At 46.2% G+C, this 22,712-nt stretch overlaps 2 protein-coding genes across 3 annotated transcripts in view; both read right to left on the bottom strand.

Annotated features, from left to right (window-relative positions):
• The window catches only part of ARMC9 (armadillo repeat containing 9), a 1,183,007-nt gene that overhangs the window by 184,702 nt on the left and 975,593 nt on the right, over positions 1-22,712 (bottom strand). The window lies entirely within an intron of this gene.
• PSMD1 (proteasome 26S subunit, non-ATPase 1) overlaps positions 1-22,712 on the bottom strand; it is a 153,923-nt gene that overhangs the window by 2,761 nt on the left and 128,450 nt on the right. For both annotated transcript variants that reach the window (XM_042457377.1, XM_042457376.1), the window contains exons 21-23: positions 14,847-14,939; positions 12,080-12,172; positions 777-923 (exon numbers count right to left, since the gene is read on the bottom strand). In XM_042457377.1, the coding sequence (XP_042313311.1) occupies positions 777-923; positions 12,080-12,172; positions 14,847-14,939 (333 nt within the window). The remainder of the gene's footprint in view (positions 1-776; positions 924-12,079; positions 12,173-14,846; positions 14,940-22,712) is intronic.

Raw genomic sequence — 22,712 nt, 5'->3', positions numbered from 1 at the left:
CCAGAGGAAGGAAGGAAATGCGCATGCGCAAAGGGGTGGGAAACAGGTGGCCCATGAACACATACAGGCTCCAGGACTGTTATTCTGAGACATCCCACCCACCCACCCTGAAATCATGCCACCGAAATCTTGTGGCAAGTCATACTGCTAAATTGTGGCAGCAGCCCAGGAGAACCCCATTTAGAGAAAGCATTTTGCTTGCTTCAAATAGTGTCTTGATTCCAAAAGTCAGCACTAAATTTGGAAAATCCTGTTTAAAGAAAGCAAAACGTTGGCTGCAACTGGCTTTTTAGCAGATTGATTTGAAGGGCAGAAAAGAGACACCAGTCAAATTGTCTATCCCAGATATAAATGGATGGCATGAACTGAACCCACCTCCTGCCACAAGTTTCTCCAACTGTAAGTAACACATTTGGGCCACTGTTAAGGGCAGCAGAGTGGGAGTGCGGCCAGTAGACAGATCTGGCTTGAATGGAGCCAGGAACAGGATGACAGCCTGCCAGGGTATTCCCCAGAGATGGTCCCAAACATTTTGATGCCCATAAATTCAGAACTTGGAATTTTGCTATTCTTAAACTGTCTCTTGTCAACAGATGATACCAGCAGTGGGATTTCCTGCCTCAAGGACCAACATTTTGAGGCTAGCTGCACCAGGCCTCCCTGCTCCCCCTTGGTGCCGTCCAGTAAGGAACCCCCTGATTTAATTGTCTCAAGTTATAAAAACTGATCCATATTCTGTGGTATGAAAGAGGCTGCCAGTGGCGAGCTGGACTTACAGGTTTGAAAGGCTGGTATCGGCAACTCTCTGGCATTGTGAGGACCTTGAGCTGGGCAGGCATCACCCGGGCTGGATTATCAAGGATCTGAAAAGACGGCTCAGGCTCTTTCTTCTTTTCCTTCTCTTCCTTCTTCTCTGTTTCATCCTATTTAGGCACAGAGAAATGAAATAAACCAAACAGGCCACAAGTTAATGTAAATAAAGGACAGGAACATTTCCTCATAAACATTCATATTCACAATGCCAGGATTTGACCTCATCCCAGCTCCTTGCTTGCCATATTCTTAATGGCCAACCCCCAGATCTGGCTGAACCTCTCCTACAGTGCTGCCATTCCTTCCCTTCCCTGTCTCATGGGGCACAGTGGCATTCTGGTTGTAGCCAGCCTGCTTCCAAGGCACATGGGCACAATGTGGCAGCCAGGAATGCAGTACTAGCAGCTACAGCAACTGACAAGCATGTGGGTACAGGGTTGTTGCTACTCTATGTGAATATACTGTTCAGGTGTTCTCTCTTTGATAGCACCATATTTCTAAGAATTAAAAGCAGGAAAGGCAGGGAATCCTAATGGCTTGCTGTAAACAATAACAGAATCCTAGAGTTGGAAGGTACTTCAAGGGCCATCCAGTTCAACCCCATTCTGCCATGCAGGACAACCCAATCAAACGTTCGCAACAGACCATGCAGCCTCTATTTAAAAAACCTCAAAGAAAAAAACACCATCATTCTCTGAGGCAGCATTGTATTCCATTGTCAAACAGCTCTTACTGTCGAGAAGTTCTTCCTAAGGTTGAGGTGGAATTCATCGCTCTGGGTCCTAGTCTCTAGAGCAGCAGAAAACAAACTTGCTCCATCCTCAATATGACACCACTTCAAATATTTAAACAGGGCTATCACGTCCCCTCTTAACCTTCTCTTGTCCAAGCTAAACATACTCAGCTCCCTAAGTCTCTCCTCATAAGGCATGGTTTCCAAATCTTTCACCATTTTGGTCTCCCTCTTCTGGACAAGCTCTAGCTTGTCAATATCTCTCTTGAACTGTGGTGCCCAAAACTAGACATAGCAATAGAAAGAGAAATTCCATATTGTGGTGGTGTATCATAAATCTACACTCATGCAGTTAAAGTGGTGGTTGCACTACACCACTCTTCTCCTGAATATTCACACTGTACAATCAGTTGCGTATGTCCAATAGAGACTACTGCTTCCACAGTACCAGTGAATCAAGGGGTATACTGAAGGCACTGAGTAGCAGCTATGCACTATCCAAGAACATGCAGCTGCATGTGCAAGAGTTACATCTGTGCAACTCTGCTTAAGCAATTGTGAGCTGAATATAGACATTGTACAATGGTGAAAAAAAGCAGAGCTACACTGTCTTTAGGTAAACTCATTAGCTCTTTTGGTTTTTCCTACCATCTCTATGCCGATGACACCCAGTTATATCTTTCCACCCCTGAACTTTCTCCAAGGCTTGAACAGCAAGTCTCATCTTGCCTCACAGCTGTCTCGCAGTGGATGCACCATCGGCGTTTGAAGCTCAACATGTCCAAGACAGAGCTTCTTGTCTTTCCTCCTAAGCCCACCCTTCAACTCTCCTTTTCTTTCTCTGCGGACAACATTTCTATTCAACCAGTCCAGCAAGCCCAGAGTCTTGGTTTTATCTTTGACTCTTCTCTGTTGTGTATCCCTCAGATCCAGACCACAGCCAAGGCTTGTAGATTCTTTTTGTATAATATTGCCAAAATCCGACCATATCTCTCCACCTCTATTGCCAAGATCCTGGTCCATGCCCTAGTGATCTCACGACTTGATTACTGTAACGTCCTCCTGGCTGGGCTTCCTCTCTCTCAACTCCGTCCTTTAATCTCTGTTCAGCATTCAGCTGCACGCATTATCACTTCCACCCACCGCTCTGACCACATCTCTCCTGTGTTGGCATCCCTTCATTGGCTCCCTCTCCCTTTCCGCATTCAGTATAAGCTCCTGCTGTCGACATTTAAAGCCCTCCATGGGCTGGCCCCTCCTTACTTATCAGACCTTCTTTCTCCTCACCTTCCCACTAGGGCCCTCCGTTCTGGTAGTCAAGGCCTGCTGTCACAGCCCAGGATTTCCTCTGTCCCATCCTGGATTCGCCCCTTTTCACTCGCTGCCCCTCACTCCTGGAACCTTCTTCCCCCGCGAGCAAGAGTCATCACTTCTTTAACCAGCTTCAAAACGAAGTTGAAGACCATTCTGTTCAGGGCAGCGTTCCCAGGTATTGCATAATTGTCACTTGCTATTTGATGTTCTTTTGTTGTCTGTTTTATTGAATTATTTCCTGTATTGCTATGCATTTTATATGTATTATCCTACTAGAGAGGCCCCTTCCCCACCACCACTCCTTCTGTGTCGTGTCTTTCTAGATTGTAAGCCTGAGGGCAGGGAACCATCCAATTAAAAAGATTGTATGTACAGCGCTGTGTAAATTTACTGCGCTTTATAAATAAAGGTTAATAATAATAATAATAATAATAATAATAATAATAATAATAATAATGTGGAAGGGAACCTATATGTTCATAAAACACCAGCTGGATGCGAGTCATATTTTTATGCTGGTCCAGACCAAATTCAACTTCTGGGCTGTAAAGCTCTGTTTAAAGATGGCAGCAGCGAGAAACTGGCTGACACCGACTGTCCTTTGGGGTTGTCTTTAGTGAATCAAGACTGGAATGCAAGCCTTTTTGTTTCAACCAGCCTTGTTAAAATATCTCAAAGCCTTTGTCATGCTTTCTCTCCTACTTAATCTTTTCAGGTATGTAGCTTGTCCTGACGAGAAGTGAGGAGGGCTTTACATTCCCTGAGAGTTGAGAAGGAGAAGTGGAGCCTGGATGACGGTGGCCACCCACTCGGAGCCAAAACCACAATAAGATTGAGACAAATGGTCTAGCTTTTGTGTTTTGCCTTCATCAAGAACTCACCAGGAGGTCTTAGGGCATCCATGATCTCAGCTTCAGCATGATGGTTGATAACAGCAGCAGCAGCAGTGATGGCCCTACTTGCTGAGCTTGGAAACGTTCCTTTTTTGGATCACAACCCCACATACTGGCTGTGGGACTTTGGGAGGTATTATACAAAAAAGAAATTTTTCCAAGCAGTGCTGAAGGGGATTATGTGGAAAGTACTTAAAAGCCTTCCTGAGGGCTACAAATCTAACCTCTCTGCTCCTAAACTAGACACTATCCCTAAACTCTCATCTACCTGCCCCAAATACCAGCTCCAGATCTTAATATGAACAAGAGGTCTTCACTGCCCTCCTCTTTCCACACTGCTATGACTGCTGCCAATTTGGGACCCTCTTTCTCTGAGACCTATGTACTCTATCACTCAAAAGACAAAGGCTGCACCTTTTTTTGCTCCCACAGAAGTTGTTGTACTGCAACTTTCAACAGTCTTAGCTGACATACCCATCATGAGGAATGCTGGGAGTTGTAGCCCAGCAATGTCTCTGGAGAGCTGCATGATTTCCCACCCCGGGTGAAGTAAGTGGGCAATGCAACAATGAAGAGGAAGAGGAGAAAGAGCAAGAAGGGACAGAGATTCAGAGACCGACCATGATCTTACATCTACCCCAACGAGCATCCTTCAGCAGAGTTCAACTTAAATGTGGAAGCACATACTGTGTGGTACCTACAAGAACAAACAATTCTAGCAAGTGATCCTAGCCAAATGGTACAAAAGAAACTGAACCATGCTAAGAAAAAGTGGTGTCAGCAACTTGTGGCCCTTCAAATGCTGCTGGATTGCACCCCAAAACCCTTGCAATTTTAGGTTGCCAATGCAATTTTAGGTTGCATCAATAAAGGTATAGTGTCTAGATCAAGGGACGTAATAGTGCCACTCTATTTTACTTTGGTCAGGCCCCACCTGGAATACTGTGTCCAGTTCTGGGCACCACAATTCAAAAAGGACATTGAGAAACTAGAGCATGTCCAAAGGAGGGCGACTAAAATGGTGAAGGGTCTGGAAACCATGCCCTATGAGGAATGCCTTAGGGAGCTGGGGATGTTTAGCTAGGAGAAGAGAAGGTTAAGAGGTGATATGATAGTCCTATTTAAATACTTGAAGGGGTGTCATACTGAGGAGGGAACATGCTTGTTTTCTGCTGCTCCAGAGAGCAGGACCCGGAACAATGGATGCAAGCTCCAGAAAAAGAGATTCAAATCAACATTAGGAGGAACTTCCTGACAGTGAGGGCTGTTCGACAATGGAACAAACTCCCTCGGAGTGTAGTGGAGTCTCCTTCCTTGGAGGTCTTTAAACAGAGACTGGATGGCCATCTGTCAATGGGGATGTTTTGATTGAGAGTTCCTGAATGGCAGAATGGGGTTGGACTGGATGGCCCTTGTGGTCTCTTCCAACTCTATGATTCTAGTACTTGGAGGGGAGACCACCCACAAATATCAGTTGCTGTAGGCTATTTTTCAGAGGAAGGAACTGGCAAAACCACCTCTGTGTATTCCTTGCCTAAAAAAATCCTATGAAATTCATGGGGTCATCATAAGTCAACTGGTGGCTTGAAGGCACATACACACAGATGCCAGCTAAGGCCCCTGCAGGCCCACAGGTTGCCTGACTGGTACCTGGAGCTTAATGGGAGGAGGGACAGGTAGTCTTTTTTGATCTCTAACATTGCACTTAGTTGAAACGGGAGGCATTTTAGAGATCCGCTCAACCTCTTGGGGAACATTGTTTTTTATGGGACAACCAGAAGAAAATGATGCCTTGAGACCACTGGGAAGAAAACGAGGTGTGAGTGTACAGCAGCCATCCGTTTTCCTGACAACTTTTTCTAGATTCTGATGGAATCACGGCTTCCCTCCTCAAAGCAACCCCACTGAAGCAGTCTCCTTATCCAATCCTATAATTCTGTCCCCCAAGCTGTGGTTAAAAATAGCCCTTGTTCGTTTATGACCATTTCCTTGCTCTTCTTTTCAGCATGGCTTAGGGGTGTAGTGTTTTGCTTGAACTGTGGGATTTCTTTCTAATGAAGGGCCGGACATTGGGACGAGCAAATAAGGGCCAGGCACAGAGAGAAGCTGCCTTACTGCCCATAGCTGATCCTCTGTCTCCCTCTCCATGCTTGATAGATTCCAGACACCACAATCAGTCTCTGCAAACCAGATAGCTTCCTGCATGTGAGGCGAAACAGGATGGGCTCTTGGGATAAACTTGTTCAACTACGCTCCTACCATGAGACTGCTGCAGAAGCTACTGAGATATTTGGGGGGGGGCAGAGAACAAAAAGGACTGAATTTATTCTGAGATGGCTGGATTTAAAGCGAAACTACGATCTTCATCATGCGTTACAGCACAACAAAAAGTCAAAATAAGCAATTGCAAAATACAGTCTGCCCTTGTCTTACTTGGACTTTGCATATGGTGCTTTGAGTGTATGCGGTTTGTGGGTGGAAAGGGGGGAAATGGCATGCAGGAGTGTGCCACCATACTAATTAATGAGACTTCAGCATAGGTGGTTTTCCCCATATGCGGGAGAGAGGAGGTCTGGAACAAATCCCCTGCATATGGGGGAGGACAGACTATTTAGTGCTGCATAGCAATAGCATGTATATTTCTATACTGCTTATCAGTGAACTCAGCACTCTCAAAGAACTCTCTGCAAGGCTGAGTCAACCTTGGAGCCCCTGGGATCCAACTCACAACATTGTGGCTGCAGTACCGGCATATAACCACTGTGCCACTGCGGCTGACCAAATGGTATCAGAGTTCAGGGTCACCTTTTTCTTTTTCTTCTTCTTCTGCAGTAGTAGTAGTAGTAGTTAAAAGCAAGATTTATCTACCTATTGACTTTTGAGTTAAGTGTCATAGCAAGAATGGAGAAAACCAAGTCTGAACTCTCCCTATAAGCCAAGATGACTAAGCTGAGACTGTCATGCTTTGGACATATAATGAGGAGCCATGACTCACTAGAAAAACAATACTCTTTAAAGTGGATGAAGTGTTAGCCAGCATGGTGTTTTGAGCACTGGACTAGGATTCTGAGAGTCATGCCAAACTAATCTTACCTCTTTTTTTGAGAGTTACAAACTTGGTAGAGCAGTGAAGTGATGTGGATTCAGTATACAGTTGGCCCTCTGTATCCACGGATTTTTCATCCATGGATTCAAGCATCCATGTCATGAAAATGCTCAAAAATATATATAAATTCAAAAAAGCAAACCTTGATTTTGCTATTTTATATAAGGGACACCATTTTACTATGCCACTGTATTCTGACTTGCACATCCCCAGAAGATACCAAAGGCTTAGTGTATTTTGATTTCAGTAAGGCTTTTGATAAGGTCCTCATGATATTCTTGCAGGCAGGTTGATGAACTTTTGGCTAGACAGTGTTATAGTTAGGTGAATTTGTGATTGGCTGACAGATTGAATATGGACAATACTCACCGATGGCTGCACTTCACCCTGAAGAGGAGTGACCAGTGAGGTGCCACCTGAATTCAGTATTGTTTAACACCTTTAAAAATGACTTAGATGCTGGAATAAAAGGCATGCTCATCAAATTTGCAGATGACACTAAATTAGGGGGAGTAGCTAATATTCCAGAAGACAAGATTAGAATTCAAAATGACCATGACAGATTGGAGAACTGGACCAAAACTAACAAAATGAATTTCAACAGAGATAAAATGAATTTCAACAGAGATATATGTGAAGAGGAAACATTAAATGCACAAATACAGGATGACTGACACCTGGCTTAAAGAAGTACATATGAAAAAGATCTGGGAGTCTTAGTAGATACAAACTAAACATGAGACAACAGTAAGGCAGCAGCCAAAAAAGCCAATGCAATTCTGGGTTGCGTTAACAGGAGTATAGTGTCCGGATCAAGGAAAATAATAGTCCCATTCTATTCTGCTTTGGTCAGACTCAAACAGAATACTATGTCCAGCACAAGGAATCCAGTTCTTTAAGGAAGTCAACAAGTTGGAACATGTCCAGAGAAGAGTGACCGAGATGATAAAAAGATCTGGAAATCAAGCCTTATGCGGAATGACTTAAGAGAGCTGGATATGTTTAGCTTGGAGAAGAGTAGACTGAGAGATGACAATTATAGCTAACTTTAAGTAGCTGAAGGGACGTCATGTAAAAAAATGGAGTGAACTCTAGAACATGAACCAAATAGATTTATATCACATGAAAAGTGATTCCTCCTAAATATTAGGAAGCATGGTTTTACTGTAAGGGCTGTTCAAAAGAGGGACAGACGGTGTCAGAGGATGGTGGATTTTCCATCTTTGAAGGTCATTAAGCAGAAGTTGGATGGGCTTCTTTTAGGAGTACTGTAATTGTGTAATCTTGCAAGGAAGGAGGTTGGATTAGATGACCCTGGATGTCCCTTCCAACTTTAGGAGTCTATGATTCTGTTTGTCTCCCCCACCTTTCAACATGGCCAAATGAAAAGAGGCACAGCCAGCTAAGTTCTGAGGGCCCTTAGACTCACAGTTACCCACTCTACTCTAGGTTTTTAAGGGCTTTCTCAAGGTTTACAGCCATCCAGTTTGAGTTGACCCTGGAAATCGCTGCCACAAGATTGATGAGTTCTGCACAATAATTGGCAGCTGCGCTTTGGGGGCAACTGCAGATTTCCAGACCATCTTCAAAGACAGCTGTAAGTGGAGCACTTGACAGTAATCAAAACTAATATAATGGGAATGAGTGAGTGATGTCAGGTCTGTTTCTCTTTTAGAAAATTCAGCAGCTGGCAAAAGGGCTGACATTGGCGGGAAGAGGAATGGCTCTTGGCTGCTACCACCGCTTCCATGTGGAGCTTTATAGAAGAGAAAAAGGAACGTTGGGTACTTACCGTGACACGTTCATTTCCTGCAGAGAAGGGTCCTGGCATCCTGTAATCTGGGTTTAGCTCCTCCTATTTGCTCCTGTAGGCAGGGACAATAAACAAAAGACCGGCCCCTATATAGGGAGGAGCTAGCCCCCCTGAGCCTCAGTCAATAACAAGCCAAGCGACTAGTAAGGTAATCAAGGAACTGAACTTCAGTAACCTCAGCTAAGGGTTAACTAGAACACCTTAGAAAAAACTAGTCCAAGAACAAACAAGAACTCAGAATACCAATCCAGCAACAACAAGAAGAACAAGGCAGGTCCACCAAGAGCCAGGCAGGGTCGGAGGCCGCAGGCAGCACCCGGGTGGGCAGGATGCCAGGACCCTTCTCTGCAGGAAATGAACGTGTCACGGTAAATACCCAACGTTCCTTTTCCCAGCAGAGAGGGTCCTGTCCTCCTGTAATCTGGGATTTACAAAAGCCCTCTTGAACTGGGAGGGAGGTGCTGCTAGGAGACTGTGGCCCCCAACCCAATCTGTTGGAGGATCCTCCTTTCAAATGACGCCTCTGCGGACTGAGACACGTCCAGTTTGTAATGTCTTATGAAGGTTGAAGGCGACTTCCATGTGGCCACCCTGCAAATATCTGACAGGGAGGCGCTTACAAAGGAGGTAGAACCATGTGCTCATCCTATGTCTTTGGCTGTTCTACCTAAGGCAAAAAAGGCTCTGGACCTAATGGAGACAGTGATGGAGGCCCATGAGGAGGCAAGAAGGGTCATCAAGTGGCTTTATGGCTAGCCCCTCCCTTGAAGAATTAGTTTACAGGCATCTTCTCTGGCCTGGAAAAAGGAGAGGGGGTGAGCAGAAACAGCACAACTCAAACCTCATGTGCTAACAGTAATAAAATGAACACCAGAAAGGTTAACCAGTATCTCTTGTAAATCTGAGCCCCCAGCCCTGTTGCTGTGGGGGCTCTCCCCTCCATGGTTTGCCCCATCAAGGGAGGCTGCCTGGGCAGTAGCTTCTTCCAGGCACTGAGGAAACTGCTCCTGGGTTAGCAGTGACTGAAGACCATTGCTAATCATGGGTAGATAGCTGCATATGGCCTGTAGTATAGCCCTGATACTCACAGGGCACTTTGTTTTATTTATGTTTAAAACAGCCCCAACTTCAAGCTGGGGTTTACAGCTTAGCCCTTTTAATTTCAGGCAGGCTTTATAGTAACCTGGCTGCATTATAGAAGCTAGCTTGGTCCTCAACTCCCTCCCACTTGCATAGGTAGCTGGGAAGGGCAGAGGGACTGCTGTGGGACATGGCTCTACATTTACCTGAGGTAAGTCTGTGTCCTGAGAAAGGATAATCTCTGATGGAAAGGAGAGGCCAAGCACTCAAGCTGCTCTCTCAAGAGTGCCATAGTTTGGGGCAACCAAACACAATTGGGGGTGAAGGGAACTCTCCACCCATGATATCCACAAATGGTTTAACCCTTTTTGTTGTTGTAATTTTTGGGGAGGGAACACAGGAGGATTTGTATCCATGTGGTCTCTCCAAGAATCCTAGGGTTGGAAGAGATCCCAAGGGCCATCCAGTCCAACCCCATTCTGCCATGCAGGAATTCTCAATCAAAGCATACCCGATAGATGGCCCTCCAGCCTCTGTTTAGAAGTGGGTGGCAGAGGCCATGTTCTCTCTGGGGAGGACATGAAGCCACTTCGTGCTTTGTTGTGGGATGCTCTGTGGCAGCCAAAAAAGACCATTTTAGAGTTGGAAGCTTCAGCTCCTGCTGGGCCAATTCTAGCTTCCTTTACATCCATGTGTCTGTGCAACACAGAGGAGGAATCCTCTGCCTCCTTACACACCATCTCATTATAAGAATTCAAAAGGAATGTGCAGGAGCCCTGGCAACACCACCATGTGTTTCCCAGACTGCAAAAGGGTCCCCCACACCTGTTAGGGTCCTGGGTGCCATTGGGGCCAGAGATGGGAAGGAAGGGGGAGACCAAGGGTTAATGCCCCCATCTGCCCTCCTGGCAGAGTCCCAAACCTTATGCTAGGCATAGTGCCTGCAATGGCCATGGCAGAGGCCTCATGGCAATGCCTGCCCTGAGCGAGGGCATTAGATCTGGCAAAGGTTTTTTGGTGGCTAGAGAGAGAGGGCCCCTGGTACTCACCGTTCTCCTGTGACTTCTGGCTGGCTTGCCTCTCTGACCTTGGCCATTTCAGGCTGTGCAGAGGTGATGCAGAGAAATCCTTGCCATGGCTTTTGGCTGGCCTGTCCTCTGAACTCTGGCTGGGCAGAGATGCTGAGGAGGGAAGTTTCCATGACTTCTGGCCAGTTTCCTCACAGATCCCTGGCCTTAAACAGGCTGGGCAGAGGTGATGTGGAGAAATCCTTGCCATGGCTTTTGGCTGGCCTGTCCTCTGAACTCTGGCTGGGCAGAGATGCTGAGGAAGGAAGTTTCCATGACTTCTGGCCAGTTTCCTCACTGATCCCTGGCCTTAACAGGCTGGGCAGAGGTGATGTGGAGAAACAGAGACATGGAGGGGATACCCCTCACCATCTCTTCCCACGGCTCCCATGTGCTGCAATGCTGTTTGCAGAAATCTCCTGTGCTCCCACCATGAAAGGGGGCAGCTTTGGAGGAAAGGGAGAGTCATTGGCAAAGCCAAGACCTTTCTCCAATCCTGGGAGCCCTTGCCATTTTAAGTCTTCTTCATGCTTCCAAGGCTGTAGTAAAGAAGCTGCAGAGCAACAGCAAACACATCCCAATGGGTCTCCCTCTGAAGCCAGCTCCCTCTGTTGAGCTGGCAGACCCTGAGCTAGGGAAGCCTGGGTTAAGGATGGCCCTTCACCCATGCTCTCAGGGTCCTCTGCCATAGCCACCACCAAAGAAGGGGGGAAAGGCAGGAGAGAGGAGAAGAAGGGAAGACCAAGAAAACTCTCAAACTGCTTTCACAGAAAGGAAAAACTTCGCTGGCTCGAAGAGAACATCCTGCTAGGAGCATAGGCAGGAACAAGACTGAGGCTCAGGGGGGCTAGCTCCTCCCTATATAGGGGCCGGTCTTTTGTTTATAGTCCCTGCCTACAGGAGCAAATAGGAGGAGCTAAACCCAGATTACAGGAGGACAGGACCCTCTCTGCTGGGAAATACTGCCCCTGTTCTCGGAGGCCTTCACAGCTCTTGCCAAGATGTTGTCTGTATGCCTTTCTAGGGTAATAGGACAGTGTTGATTTAATATAGTGATAATTTAATGGTGTTCCCCTGTTGACTGATACTGAACAGAGTCAGAGATCATTATTAAGTGCCCAAAGAACCACTAAGACAGAAGCAAGATTGCTCACAGCCAGAAGCTGGGTGGGATGACCTCATGGGTCCCTTGTCTTCCCAACATCCCACCAGAGCATTCCTGGAAGACATTTCAGAGGTGCTGAGAGATTGCAGACTTACCACTTCCATTTTCTCCTCCTCTTTTTTCTCTTTTTCCTTTTCTTTCTCTTTCTTCTTAGCCTTTGCAGTGATCGACAGGACAGCAGTGGACACCTGAGGCATTACAACAAAAACAAGCCAATAAAGGTTCTTTGAGGCACATGCAAAGAGCATGCTCAACTATAGCAGGATGTGGACAAGGGAGAAGAAGGGGTCAAGATCTGTCCAGATGGCCTCAGGGGCAGTGTTCCGCACAACAGGATTGCTCAACTAAATGTGGATGCATTTCACACTTGCTCACGAAAGATTTGCTTTGTGCAGACCACTGTACTTCTGAGTGCTTAATATATCATAACTTAATGCACCATAGTTGCTATATTACTAAAACAGAAGCCTAATCTAATGACTAGTTCCAACTAGTGCAAACTCAAGGTGTATCTGCACTACGGAGGTTATCAGTTTCATACCACTACTACTGTCATGGCTCCATTTTACAGGATCCTGGGATTTATAATTTGGCAAGATACATACACTCCTCTAATACAAGGTGCTAAAGCACTCCCCTGCGCTACAGAAGAGAATACTGTGTCCCTCACCAATCCACAAATCCCAGGATTACACAGGATATAGCCATGACAGTTAAAATGGTATGAAACTGCTATAACTGTGCAACAGCTACACCTTCACCAATTCAGTTGCTGAATAACAAGTCAACAATTACATAAATTCCACTAATTCAATGGGTCTACTCTAGCTGGGGCTAGCAATTGGAATGTGGCCAAAGGGAAACCCATCACCGTCCTGCTGAAAAGTTGATAAGTAACACAACATTGTGGAGGGTGGAGGACAAGAGAAAAAAAGAAAAATACGGTGAGGGAGAAAAAAGAAGAAAAAAAGAATAAAATGTGAAACTTTTTCTGGGTGATCTCAAGCCAGGCACTGGAAGGACTGAGCATGCAGAAACCCAACTGGCAGCCTCTTCAGAGGCCAGGCTTCTTGGCCACCCAAATGATCCCATGACTTCTCAATACAAAGATGGTACAACTTGGAAGGAAGCTGGTCCAGAGCACTGAAATCATATAAAGAGAAAACGTCTGTGGCCAGAGAAATTTGGGGCCCCTGGCAATTCTCTTCTGTGAAATCACTGCATGGGCTTTAGACAAATGACTCCTTTCCAACTTCAGTTTGCCTCATCGTTACCTGCAATATGGGGAGAATAATAACCACCCAAACATTAAAAGGGAATAACAAAATGTAGTGGGAGATTCAGGGCAGATAAAAAGGAAGCCCTTCTTTACATGGTATATAGTGAAACAGTCACTTTCACAAAATGTTAAGGCTTCCAGGTTGTACAGGTTTAAAGGAGACTGGATGCACTCATGGAGGATGAAGGAAGCTGGGGCTATCCATGGTTATTAGACAAAATGGTTATGCATCACCACAAGAAGCAGAAGGAATAGGCAGGCCTCTGTATATAAGCTGCTGGAGAGTGCAGTATGGAGGGTGCAGTTACAATCTCTGTGTTTTCAGAGGGAACTGGTGCAGAATAGGCCAAAATGTTGAATACAGAGTCATATAGGATGCAAAAGCCCATTAAAAACACCTGCATCAGCTCAGTACCATTTGTGTCCTATCAATATTCAATACTTTGAGCTGCTTTCAGGGTCAATTTGCAGTTTACTGTTCTGTTTCTTTAAAGAGACATGTATTGTCTTCATCAAAGTTCAAATGCAGTGGGTAAATGAAACAAGTGATGTGGGAATACATGGCCGTTTAAGTCTGTTATAACTCTGGTGGCACAGTGGTTAAATGCCTGTAATGCAGCCACTCACTCAAAACCATAAGGTTGCGAGTTCAATACCAGCAAAAAGGGCTCAAGCTTGACTCAGGTTTGCATCCTTCTGAGAAGGGAGCTAAAATGAAGACCCAGCTTGTTGGGGGCAATTAACTTACAGTTGTAAACCGCTTAGACATTGCTAGTTTGGTATGAAGTGATATATAAATGAAGCTGTTTTGTTTATTTGATTTTATGATGTTTGGAACGAGTGGGACACTCACCAAGGATTCAGGGTTGCCTGGTTCCACCACCACCATGTACACCTGTTTGCTGCAAACTTGGGTTAGCTAACATGTTATGGCTGATATCCTATTAGTGACATACACAAGAGTGTAATGCATGCCTGCATATATCTGGTTTTGGTTACTGCCGAGGTTGGTATTCTCCTCTCTACAACAATCAATGCATCACCCTCCATCTCCCATTTCACTGATAACCTCACTCCACGGCCATTTAGAGGTTGATGGAGAATAGTAGGGGGAATCAGAGAAGTGTGGCCATGTCCCATAGCCAGGCATGATTCAATGACATCATCAGCTGGGACCTCCAGAAAATACTGACAGACCAAGGCAGATAATGTCATAGTTCTGTGCCTGATTATGCAGACGTAGCCAGACGCTTTTAAAATCCCCTTCACTCTCCAACATCCACTAAATGCCTTCAGTGACTCAAGAGTGAGTCTGGGAGGGAACTGAGAGGACATATGTAATATAGTTCCCTCTTTGAATTTTAAGCTACACTCTGCAAAATAGGATTTCAGCCAATGTTTGTAAAAGCCCATGAGAAAGCTGAACACATCAGAGTGGCTAGAGAGGCCAATCGGTAGCAAAGGAGCTTGTACTAGATGCCAACAAAGCCCTAGCTGGTTCCTGGACATCTTGCTGTGATGTGTGTGTGTGTTTTGGGTTTTTTTGCCAATGCCAGAGGCAAACATGACAGTGGTACACCCACCTTTTCCTTCTCCTTCTCTTTCGGCACCTCCAAAGGGGCTGGGTAGGCAAAGGTGGAGGGCTTGACGTTAGATCTGTACTGCACTTTTGGCATCTGCAAAAGGAAGACAGTTCTGAGAGTACTGTTAAGAGGCTTGTGGCAGACCTCATGCGGTGTGTGCTTGTGGGGAGACGCACACAAATCACGTAATGCATAAACGCTTCCTCCAGCACTCTCCGGAAGCTTTGGAGTCATCAGCGGGTGTGCATGCTCCTCTGGAACATCATTATTCCATTAGCAGGCAATTTAGCCTGGTGAGGCATCTTTACTTTCTCTAGCTCCCGCATGGTACAGCATATTGTTTACTCTCTGCTTCGTTTCCTTGCTTTTACATTTCAAGCTACAAGTGGACAAGCCACCTTCTACAGCAGGGTTGTGCATACAGAAAGCAATCAATTTGGTACTGGCTACCAAATTCAGTATCTTGAGAATGTCAGGCTTAAAAAACACAAACCAAGTTTCCAACTCTACTGGGCTGCAGAACTAATGCTCAGAAAGGTGGAAACCACATCTTCTAAAGGGTAGAGCATAAGAAAAAACATTATAAAATAGGTTTCTAAGAACAGTGACCATATTGCTGTATGCAGTCTTCTGCTCTTCCCATAACTTTCACTAGCATCTCTTTCCTCTGTTCCACTGCCAGCCCAAATGCCACAAGCTCCATCTTCCTCATCCAAGTTCTCTTCTACTGGGTTGCTTTACCAGCTACCCAAGCACAAGCACAACTACTTTCAGGAAGTTTCTGATGATGATGATGATGATGATGGAAAGTGAAGCAATCACAGAGCTCAGACGAGAAGGCAAACTCCCTTACAACTAGGTGTGGTGGACAAAATGTTTTCCCTGACCTACTGGTTTCCTATATCTGAGGAAAGTTTAGTCAAGTTGTGCAGCTGCCAACATTCTGAAATGGTAGATTTAAAAATGCTCACCAGCTCATTCACTGGCTATGAGAATGAAGCTGCCAATCAAATGCCAGTTGCACCAGTCATTCTGCTTGTGGCAGACTTTCAGAATTTGAAATCATACCATATTAGCCTGAATCAGTGTGTAAAGAGATTTAGCACCTTTGAGACTGAGACTAAGCTTTTATAGACTTAAGTCGACTTCATCAGATGCATGGAGTGAAGTGCCAATGGACAGACAGCTAGGAATAGCTTCCTTGATGGCGTCAATCCACTTGTAATGTGCTCTCCCTCTCCCTACCATCTTCCACTTTACCAAGCATTATTGTCTTTTCTGATGAGCCATGCTGTTTCATTATGTGCCCAAAGTATGCATTTGATGAAGTAGACTTAAGTCTATGAATCAATATGCTACTAACTGCTTTCTCTCAGTTAGTCTGAAAGGGCTTACAAGATCCTTTTGCATACAGGACAAAAAGAGGCAGCCTGGTTGCTAAGGCATGTGCATTTCACATGCAGAAGCTTTAGACTGTCTAAAATTGTGTTGTAAATCTTCTCTCATCCAATGGTTCTTATGGGGACCAAAGCAGATGAAGATGTGCTGGAAAGTACAGAACCATAGAATCATAGAATCGTAGAGTTGGAAGAGACCACAAGGGCCATCCAGTCCAACTCCCTGCCATACAGGAACTCTCAATCAAAGCAGAAATGGTCCAGAAATATAAGAGGAAAGGAAGGGGTGCTACTGATACACCAAATGGATGTTAATACCAGCTCTAACAGACCAGCAATACTTTAACTAATAATAACTAGTGGCTTAGCTGGCTCTTTGGTAAAGACAAGCACAAAAGCAGCAGTGGAACCTCCATGTTCGGAGGGAATATACTGTACTTCTGAACTCCAGATTTCAGAGTGTAAAGAACAGGGGAAGTTGTGCCTTTGTGCTCTCCCTACCTTATTCATAAGCTTCTTAGATATGCTTGGCTAGCCACAGATAAGAAACAGATGCTAGGGTCAGATTCTAGGCTATGCCAGTTCAAGTGATGGACATGGCAGCAAAAGAAGGAAAAGTAGGTGGGCACACTGGGAAGGCAGAGACAGTTACCTTCATCCAAAGAGGAAGCTGGACACATCTCAGCCAATTACAAGTTTTAGGCAGGTTGCCTTGGAAAACTGCCTGTGCAGGATAGCAGATTTCCCAAGGCAGCCTTCTTAGTCTGAGGACCCATCCAGGAACCAGACGCTTCAGAGACAGGCTACTTTGAAATACCCAGCTTCCTCTCCAGAGGCAGTAAAACAGCTTTCCCCTGCCTTGCTCCTGTAACTTCCACACTATCCTGAAAAAAAGTGGATTTTATTAATACAACCAACCACTGCAGTGGTGTAGGGCACCAACAGGATCCCAGCCTAAATGTGAGATACAGTATTTCAAGAGAGAAAAATGCCCTCAAAGTGGCTATATTTTTAAAAACAACTAATATATTTCAGAAAAGTATATCAAGCCTTTGTCAGGGACAGAGGGATATAGAGTTTGTGCACTCTGGAAACAGATGTGAAAGGCACAAACTTTTCTTCCAGCTATACTAATGAAGAGTCTACTTTTCTTAAACTTGTCAGGCACTTCAGTTAAGTACAGACATTTTGAGAACTGTGTTTTTCTCCTGGTAGTTTAGTTTGGTTTTCAAACTATTTTTCCCCTCTCCGTACTTCACAAGAACTGAAAGCAAAGCAAAGTGCCATGTGGAGATTTTGGAACACAGAATTACCATAAGAAGGAAAACTGGGCAGGTTTTTATATCTGTTACAGGGTTTTGCTCGAGGGTATTGGCACTACAACTGCCAGTAAGGGGAACATAAAGCCCCGATTTACCTGTTTAGAAGATTCAATGAAGGGGGCTGCATTTTGAAGGTGAGCAATGCAAATTACTTGCTAACATACCCAAAACAAAACCCTCTCTACTCTCCAAAGTGGCAAGCCACTTCTCCTTTGCTGCCAATGAGGAAAAAATGTCTCCCAGTGCTCAGGGTGGCAAAGAAGATAATTATGGCCTCAGCTCAGAATGCATTTTCAGCTAGGTTTATTGGAGACGTAAACTTTCCAACCTTGCCTTGACTCACATTTTCAAGCTATCTGAGTTGGACCTACTGATTTACAATCACTTTCTTAATGTAACCAAGAAATGGCTCCCTTTCCACCCCAAACCTAATAGCTGAGGCATCTTCTCATCATGTTTTCCACAGCTGGGAGCACAATATCCTCTCTGAGCAGGAAGCTTGAAAGATTAACCTTTCCAAGTGCCAATGTGATGCTGTGCTTACCACTGATGCCCACAGGACTCAAACAGCATCTAAACTTAGTGTGTGTGTGGGGGGGGGGGGGGGGAGGTACAGCTCCACCTCATATATTTAATTAGAAAGGATGATACAGAAGATAAGGAGGAGATGGAGTTGGCAGAAGCTTTCAGGGATTGAGCCTAGAACTTCTACACACAATGCTTAAGTATCATTGTGCTTGCCAATGAAGCCATGACACCTAAAAGGACAGGTTGCTCACCTGTAACTGTGTTTCTTCGAGTGGTCATCTGCGAATTCACACAAATGGGTTATTTCTGCGCATGCGCAGCAAACTCGGAAACTTCTAGAATCTCTGGTCAGAAAGTCATGTAACTTTCTGCAGTCTCTTTGCAACTTTTTGGTGGTAGCCCCGCCCATCCCGTATATAAGGCCCCTGGTGGTCCGCCCTTCTTCAGTTCCGAATGAGCCGCAAACAGCGCGGCAACAAGCGTTGTAAAATGAGCAGACACTGAGGGGATGGATGGGTGGGTTTGTGTGAATTCGCAGATGACCACTTGAAGAAACACAGTTACAGGTGAGCAACCTGTCCTTCTTCTTCGTGGTCTCTGCGAATCACACAAATGGGTTTAGACTAGCGAGCTGTAGTTTATGGTGGAGGGAATGTCAATGACCATAAATCAAGAACAAATAAAGTATGTAAACCAAACACCTGTGTTATTTATTGACATTGCCACAGGTTAATGCATGGCAGAAAGTAACACTGCCCTCCCAAAGGCTGCATCCTGTCTGGCCCTGGCGTCCAGCCTGTAATGCCTGATGAATGTCAATGGTTGGGACCAGACAGCAGCCTTACAAACATCCTCGAGGGGAATCTTCGTCAAAAAGGCTGAGGATGCTGCTACCGCCCTAGTTGTATGGGCTCTAACCCGATCTGGTAAGGGCTTATCAGCCAGTTCGTAGCAGAGGCGGATGGTGTTGGCCACCCACTTGGAGGACCTCTGCGGTGAAACCGGCAGCTCTTTCTTGGCTTCGGAGTAACACACAAATAGTCTCTCCGAACGCCTGGAACCAGCTGTCCTGTCCAAGTAAAACGCCAGTGCCCTCCTAACATCTAGAGCGTGGAGCTGGCGCTCAGAGTCTGTGGTCGGATTAGGAGCCAGAGTCGGTAAAACAATGTCCTGGTTGATGTGAAAAGCAGATACTACCTTTGGCAAAAAGGTAAATGTCTGTATGGAGGACCACTTTGTCCTTGTGAAAACGGAGAAAGGGTTGATCCATCCTAAGGGCACACAGTTCACCAGCCCAGCGGGCTGACGTGATAGCTACCAGAAAGGCTGTCTTCCAAGTTAGGAGTCTCAAGTCCGTGGTAGCTAATGGTTCAAAGGGCTTAGAGACTAGATAAGCCAGAACAGTGTCCAGACTCCACTGCGGTGAAGGGTCCACAACCGGTGGATGCAAGTTGTTAAATCCCTTAAGGAACCTCTTTATGAGAGGGTCCCTAAACAAAGAAGGTTTGTCCTGAAGAAATAGTGTGAAGAGATGGCAGATAGGTAGCACTTGATAGAACTCAATGAGAGGCCTGCCTCCGTCAATGTCATAAGAAAGTCCAGGACTACGGGGATGGAAACACGGGATGGTGGAACTTCCCTGGTTCGTAGAAAGGCAAGGAACCTGTCCCATTTGTAGGCATAGGACCTCTGGGTAGACGGTCTTTGAGCTGCCTTGATCATGTTTTGTACACCGGATGGTAGCAATCTTAGGATCGAATCCTCCATGCCACCAATGGGAGAGATTGCATCTCGGGGTGGTGGACTTGCCCATCGTGGAGCGAAAGCAAGTCGGGCTGGTGTTTCAAGCGAAGATGCTCTTGGGCTTGTTGTAACAGAGGAGCAAACCACGGTTGCCTGGGCCACCACGGGGTGATCAAGATCGCATCCGTGGAGTCAGTCCACATCTTTGTCAATACTCTGGTGATTAACGGAAACGGGGGGAACGCATAAAGGAGACCGTTCGTCCATTGAAACTGGAAGGCATTTCCCAGGGAGCCGGCTCCACGAACCCATGAACAGTACTTGTTTAGTTGGGCATTGTTGGGGAAGGCGAATAGATCCACCATAGGCGTGCCCCATCGTTGAAAAAGGTGGGAGACTACTTCTGGGTGTAGCTTCCATTCGTGACACGTTGTCTGGGATCTGCTGAGTTGATCCGCCAGTTCGTTTTCGTCCCCTGGGAGGTGGATGCACTGAAGCAGAATGCTGTGTAGTATGCACCAGTCCCAGATCCGGAGTGTGATGGCTAGGAGAGTCCTTGATCTTGTACCTCCCTGCTTGTTGAGGTAGTACATGGTAGTGGTGTTGTCCGTTAGGAGGAGTACCACCTTGTTGGAGAGTAAACCTTGGAAGGCCCTGAGCGCTTTCTCCACCGCCAACATCTCCAATGCGTTGATGTGGAGACTCGACTCCATTCGTGCCCATTTGTCCTTGAAAGTAAGGCCTAATGTATGGGCCCCCCATCCCTGTAGGGATGCATCCGTTGTCAGAGTTATCTCTGGCGAAGGCGGGGTAAATGGCATGCCGGAGCAGATGTTGTCTGGTTGGAGCCACCATCTCAGCAAGGTTTGGACCTTTCTTAATAATAATAATAATAAAACTTTATTTATATACTGCCCTTCGCAAGCATCAGGGCGGTTCCCAACATATATCCATACAATTTAAAATAACAATGCAATCAGTACTTTAAAACCATTAATACAATTACTTAAACTGTGCCAGATCTGGATGTCTCAACGATGGCTAACAGGGGAATTGTGAGAGGGGAATTCACAGATCTTCACAGAGGGGGAATTTTCACAAAAGGGCTCTCGGACAGGCTTAAGAATAAGCCTGTCTGAATAAAAACGTCTTTAGCTCCTTTTTAAATTGGGCCAGGGAGGTTGCCAAACGGAGCTCAGTAGGCAGTGTGTTCCAGAGGATGGGGGCCGAGGTCGAAAAGGCCCTTCTGGTGGTATTCTGTAATCTGACCTCTGGAACTTTCAGTAACTGCTGCCTACTAGATCTGAGTGTGCGGGGCGGATTATACAGAGAGAGGCGGTCCTTCAGGTACTCTGGGCCCAAGCCATTTAGGGCTTTATAGGTTATAACCAACACCTTGTATTGCGCCCGGAAGCGGATAGGCAGCCAATGTAGGTCTTTTAAGACCGGTGTTATATGGCTGGTCCTAGATGTATTAGTGACCACCCTTGCTGCCATATTCTGCACTAATTGCAGCTTCCGGGTATGGTACAAGGGTTGCCCCATGTAGTACATGCTCTGTCCAACCGAGAGGTTACCAGAGCATGTACTACTGTTTCTAGGTCCCCCCGGTCCAGGTAGGGACGCAGCTGGCGTATCAGCCGAAGCTGATAACAGGTGCTCCTGACCGTCGCATCCACCTGAGATGTAAGGTGGAGCGACGAGTCAAGGAGCACCCCCAAACTGCGTACGGAGTCCTTCACGGGAAGCGTGACCCTGTTCAGGACAGGTGGAACCACCGCCGTCCCTGGGCCAGGGGAGCCTATCACAAGTACCTCCGTTTTCTCTGGATTCAAGCTGAGCCTGTTTTCCCTCATCCAGCCCATTACCGACTCCAGACAGGCCACGAGAGGAGAGACACCATCCCCGGTCACTGCATCAGTCGGAGACATAGAGAAAATTATTTGGGTGTCATCAGCATACTGATAACCCCGCGCCCCATGTATCCGGATGATCTCTCCCAGCGGTTTCATGTAGATGTTAAAAAGCATGGGAGACAGAATGGCTCCTTGAGGGACCCCAGATGTTAGGGGTCTCTCATCGGAGCACACGTCTCCCAGCTGCACCATCTGGAACCTCCCGGTGAGGTAGGAACGGAACCACTGGAGCGCAGTGCCCCCGATTCCCACCTCTGCCAGGCGCTCCAGAAGGATACCATGGTCTATGGTATCGAAAGCCGCTGAGATGTCCAAGAGCACCAACAGGGACACGCTTCCCCTGTCGATACCCAGACGGAAGTCATCGACCAAGGCGACCATGGCAGTCTCAACTCTGTAACCCGCCCGGAAGCCGGTTTGAAATGGGTCCAGATAATCCGTTTCATCCAGGATCGATTGGAGCTGGAGTGCAGCCGCCCTCTTGATCACCTTCCCGAAAAATGGCAGCAGCGATATAGGCCGATAATTATTGTGCATCAGGGGGTCCAGGGAGGGCTTTTTTAGTAGTGGTTTTAATTTTGATGGAAATTGCCCCTCCCTGAAAGATGTATTAATAATCCGGTGTAACATTTGAGTTACAACCAGTCCCCCCTGAGCCGCCAGCCATGAGGGGCAGGGATCGAGAGAGCAGGTCGTCTTCCTAACACTCCTAAGAATCCTGTCCACATCCTCGGTACTCACAGGCTCAAAGTGATCCAGTTTAACCAAGTCCACGGAGGCTCTGGATACCTCTATTCTGGTCTCTGCATTAATACTGGCATCTAGACCTTCACTTATCTGAGAGATTTTATCCGCGAAGAAGTTGTTAAATCTGTCACAGCAGGCCTTAGAAGGTTCAAGGATCTGGTTCGGGGCAGGGGGGAGCTGAGTTAGCTCCCTCACGACCCTGAACAACTCTGC

This window comes from Sceloporus undulatus, chromosome 3 (assembly GCF_019175285.1).
Source record: "Sceloporus undulatus isolate JIND9_A2432 ecotype Alabama chromosome 3, SceUnd_v1.1, whole genome shotgun sequence".
In the NCBI taxonomy this organism is placed as follows: domain Eukaryota; kingdom Metazoa; phylum Chordata; class Lepidosauria; order Squamata; family Phrynosomatidae; genus Sceloporus; species Sceloporus undulatus.
This window is presented reverse-complemented; position numbering and strand designations above follow the sequence as displayed.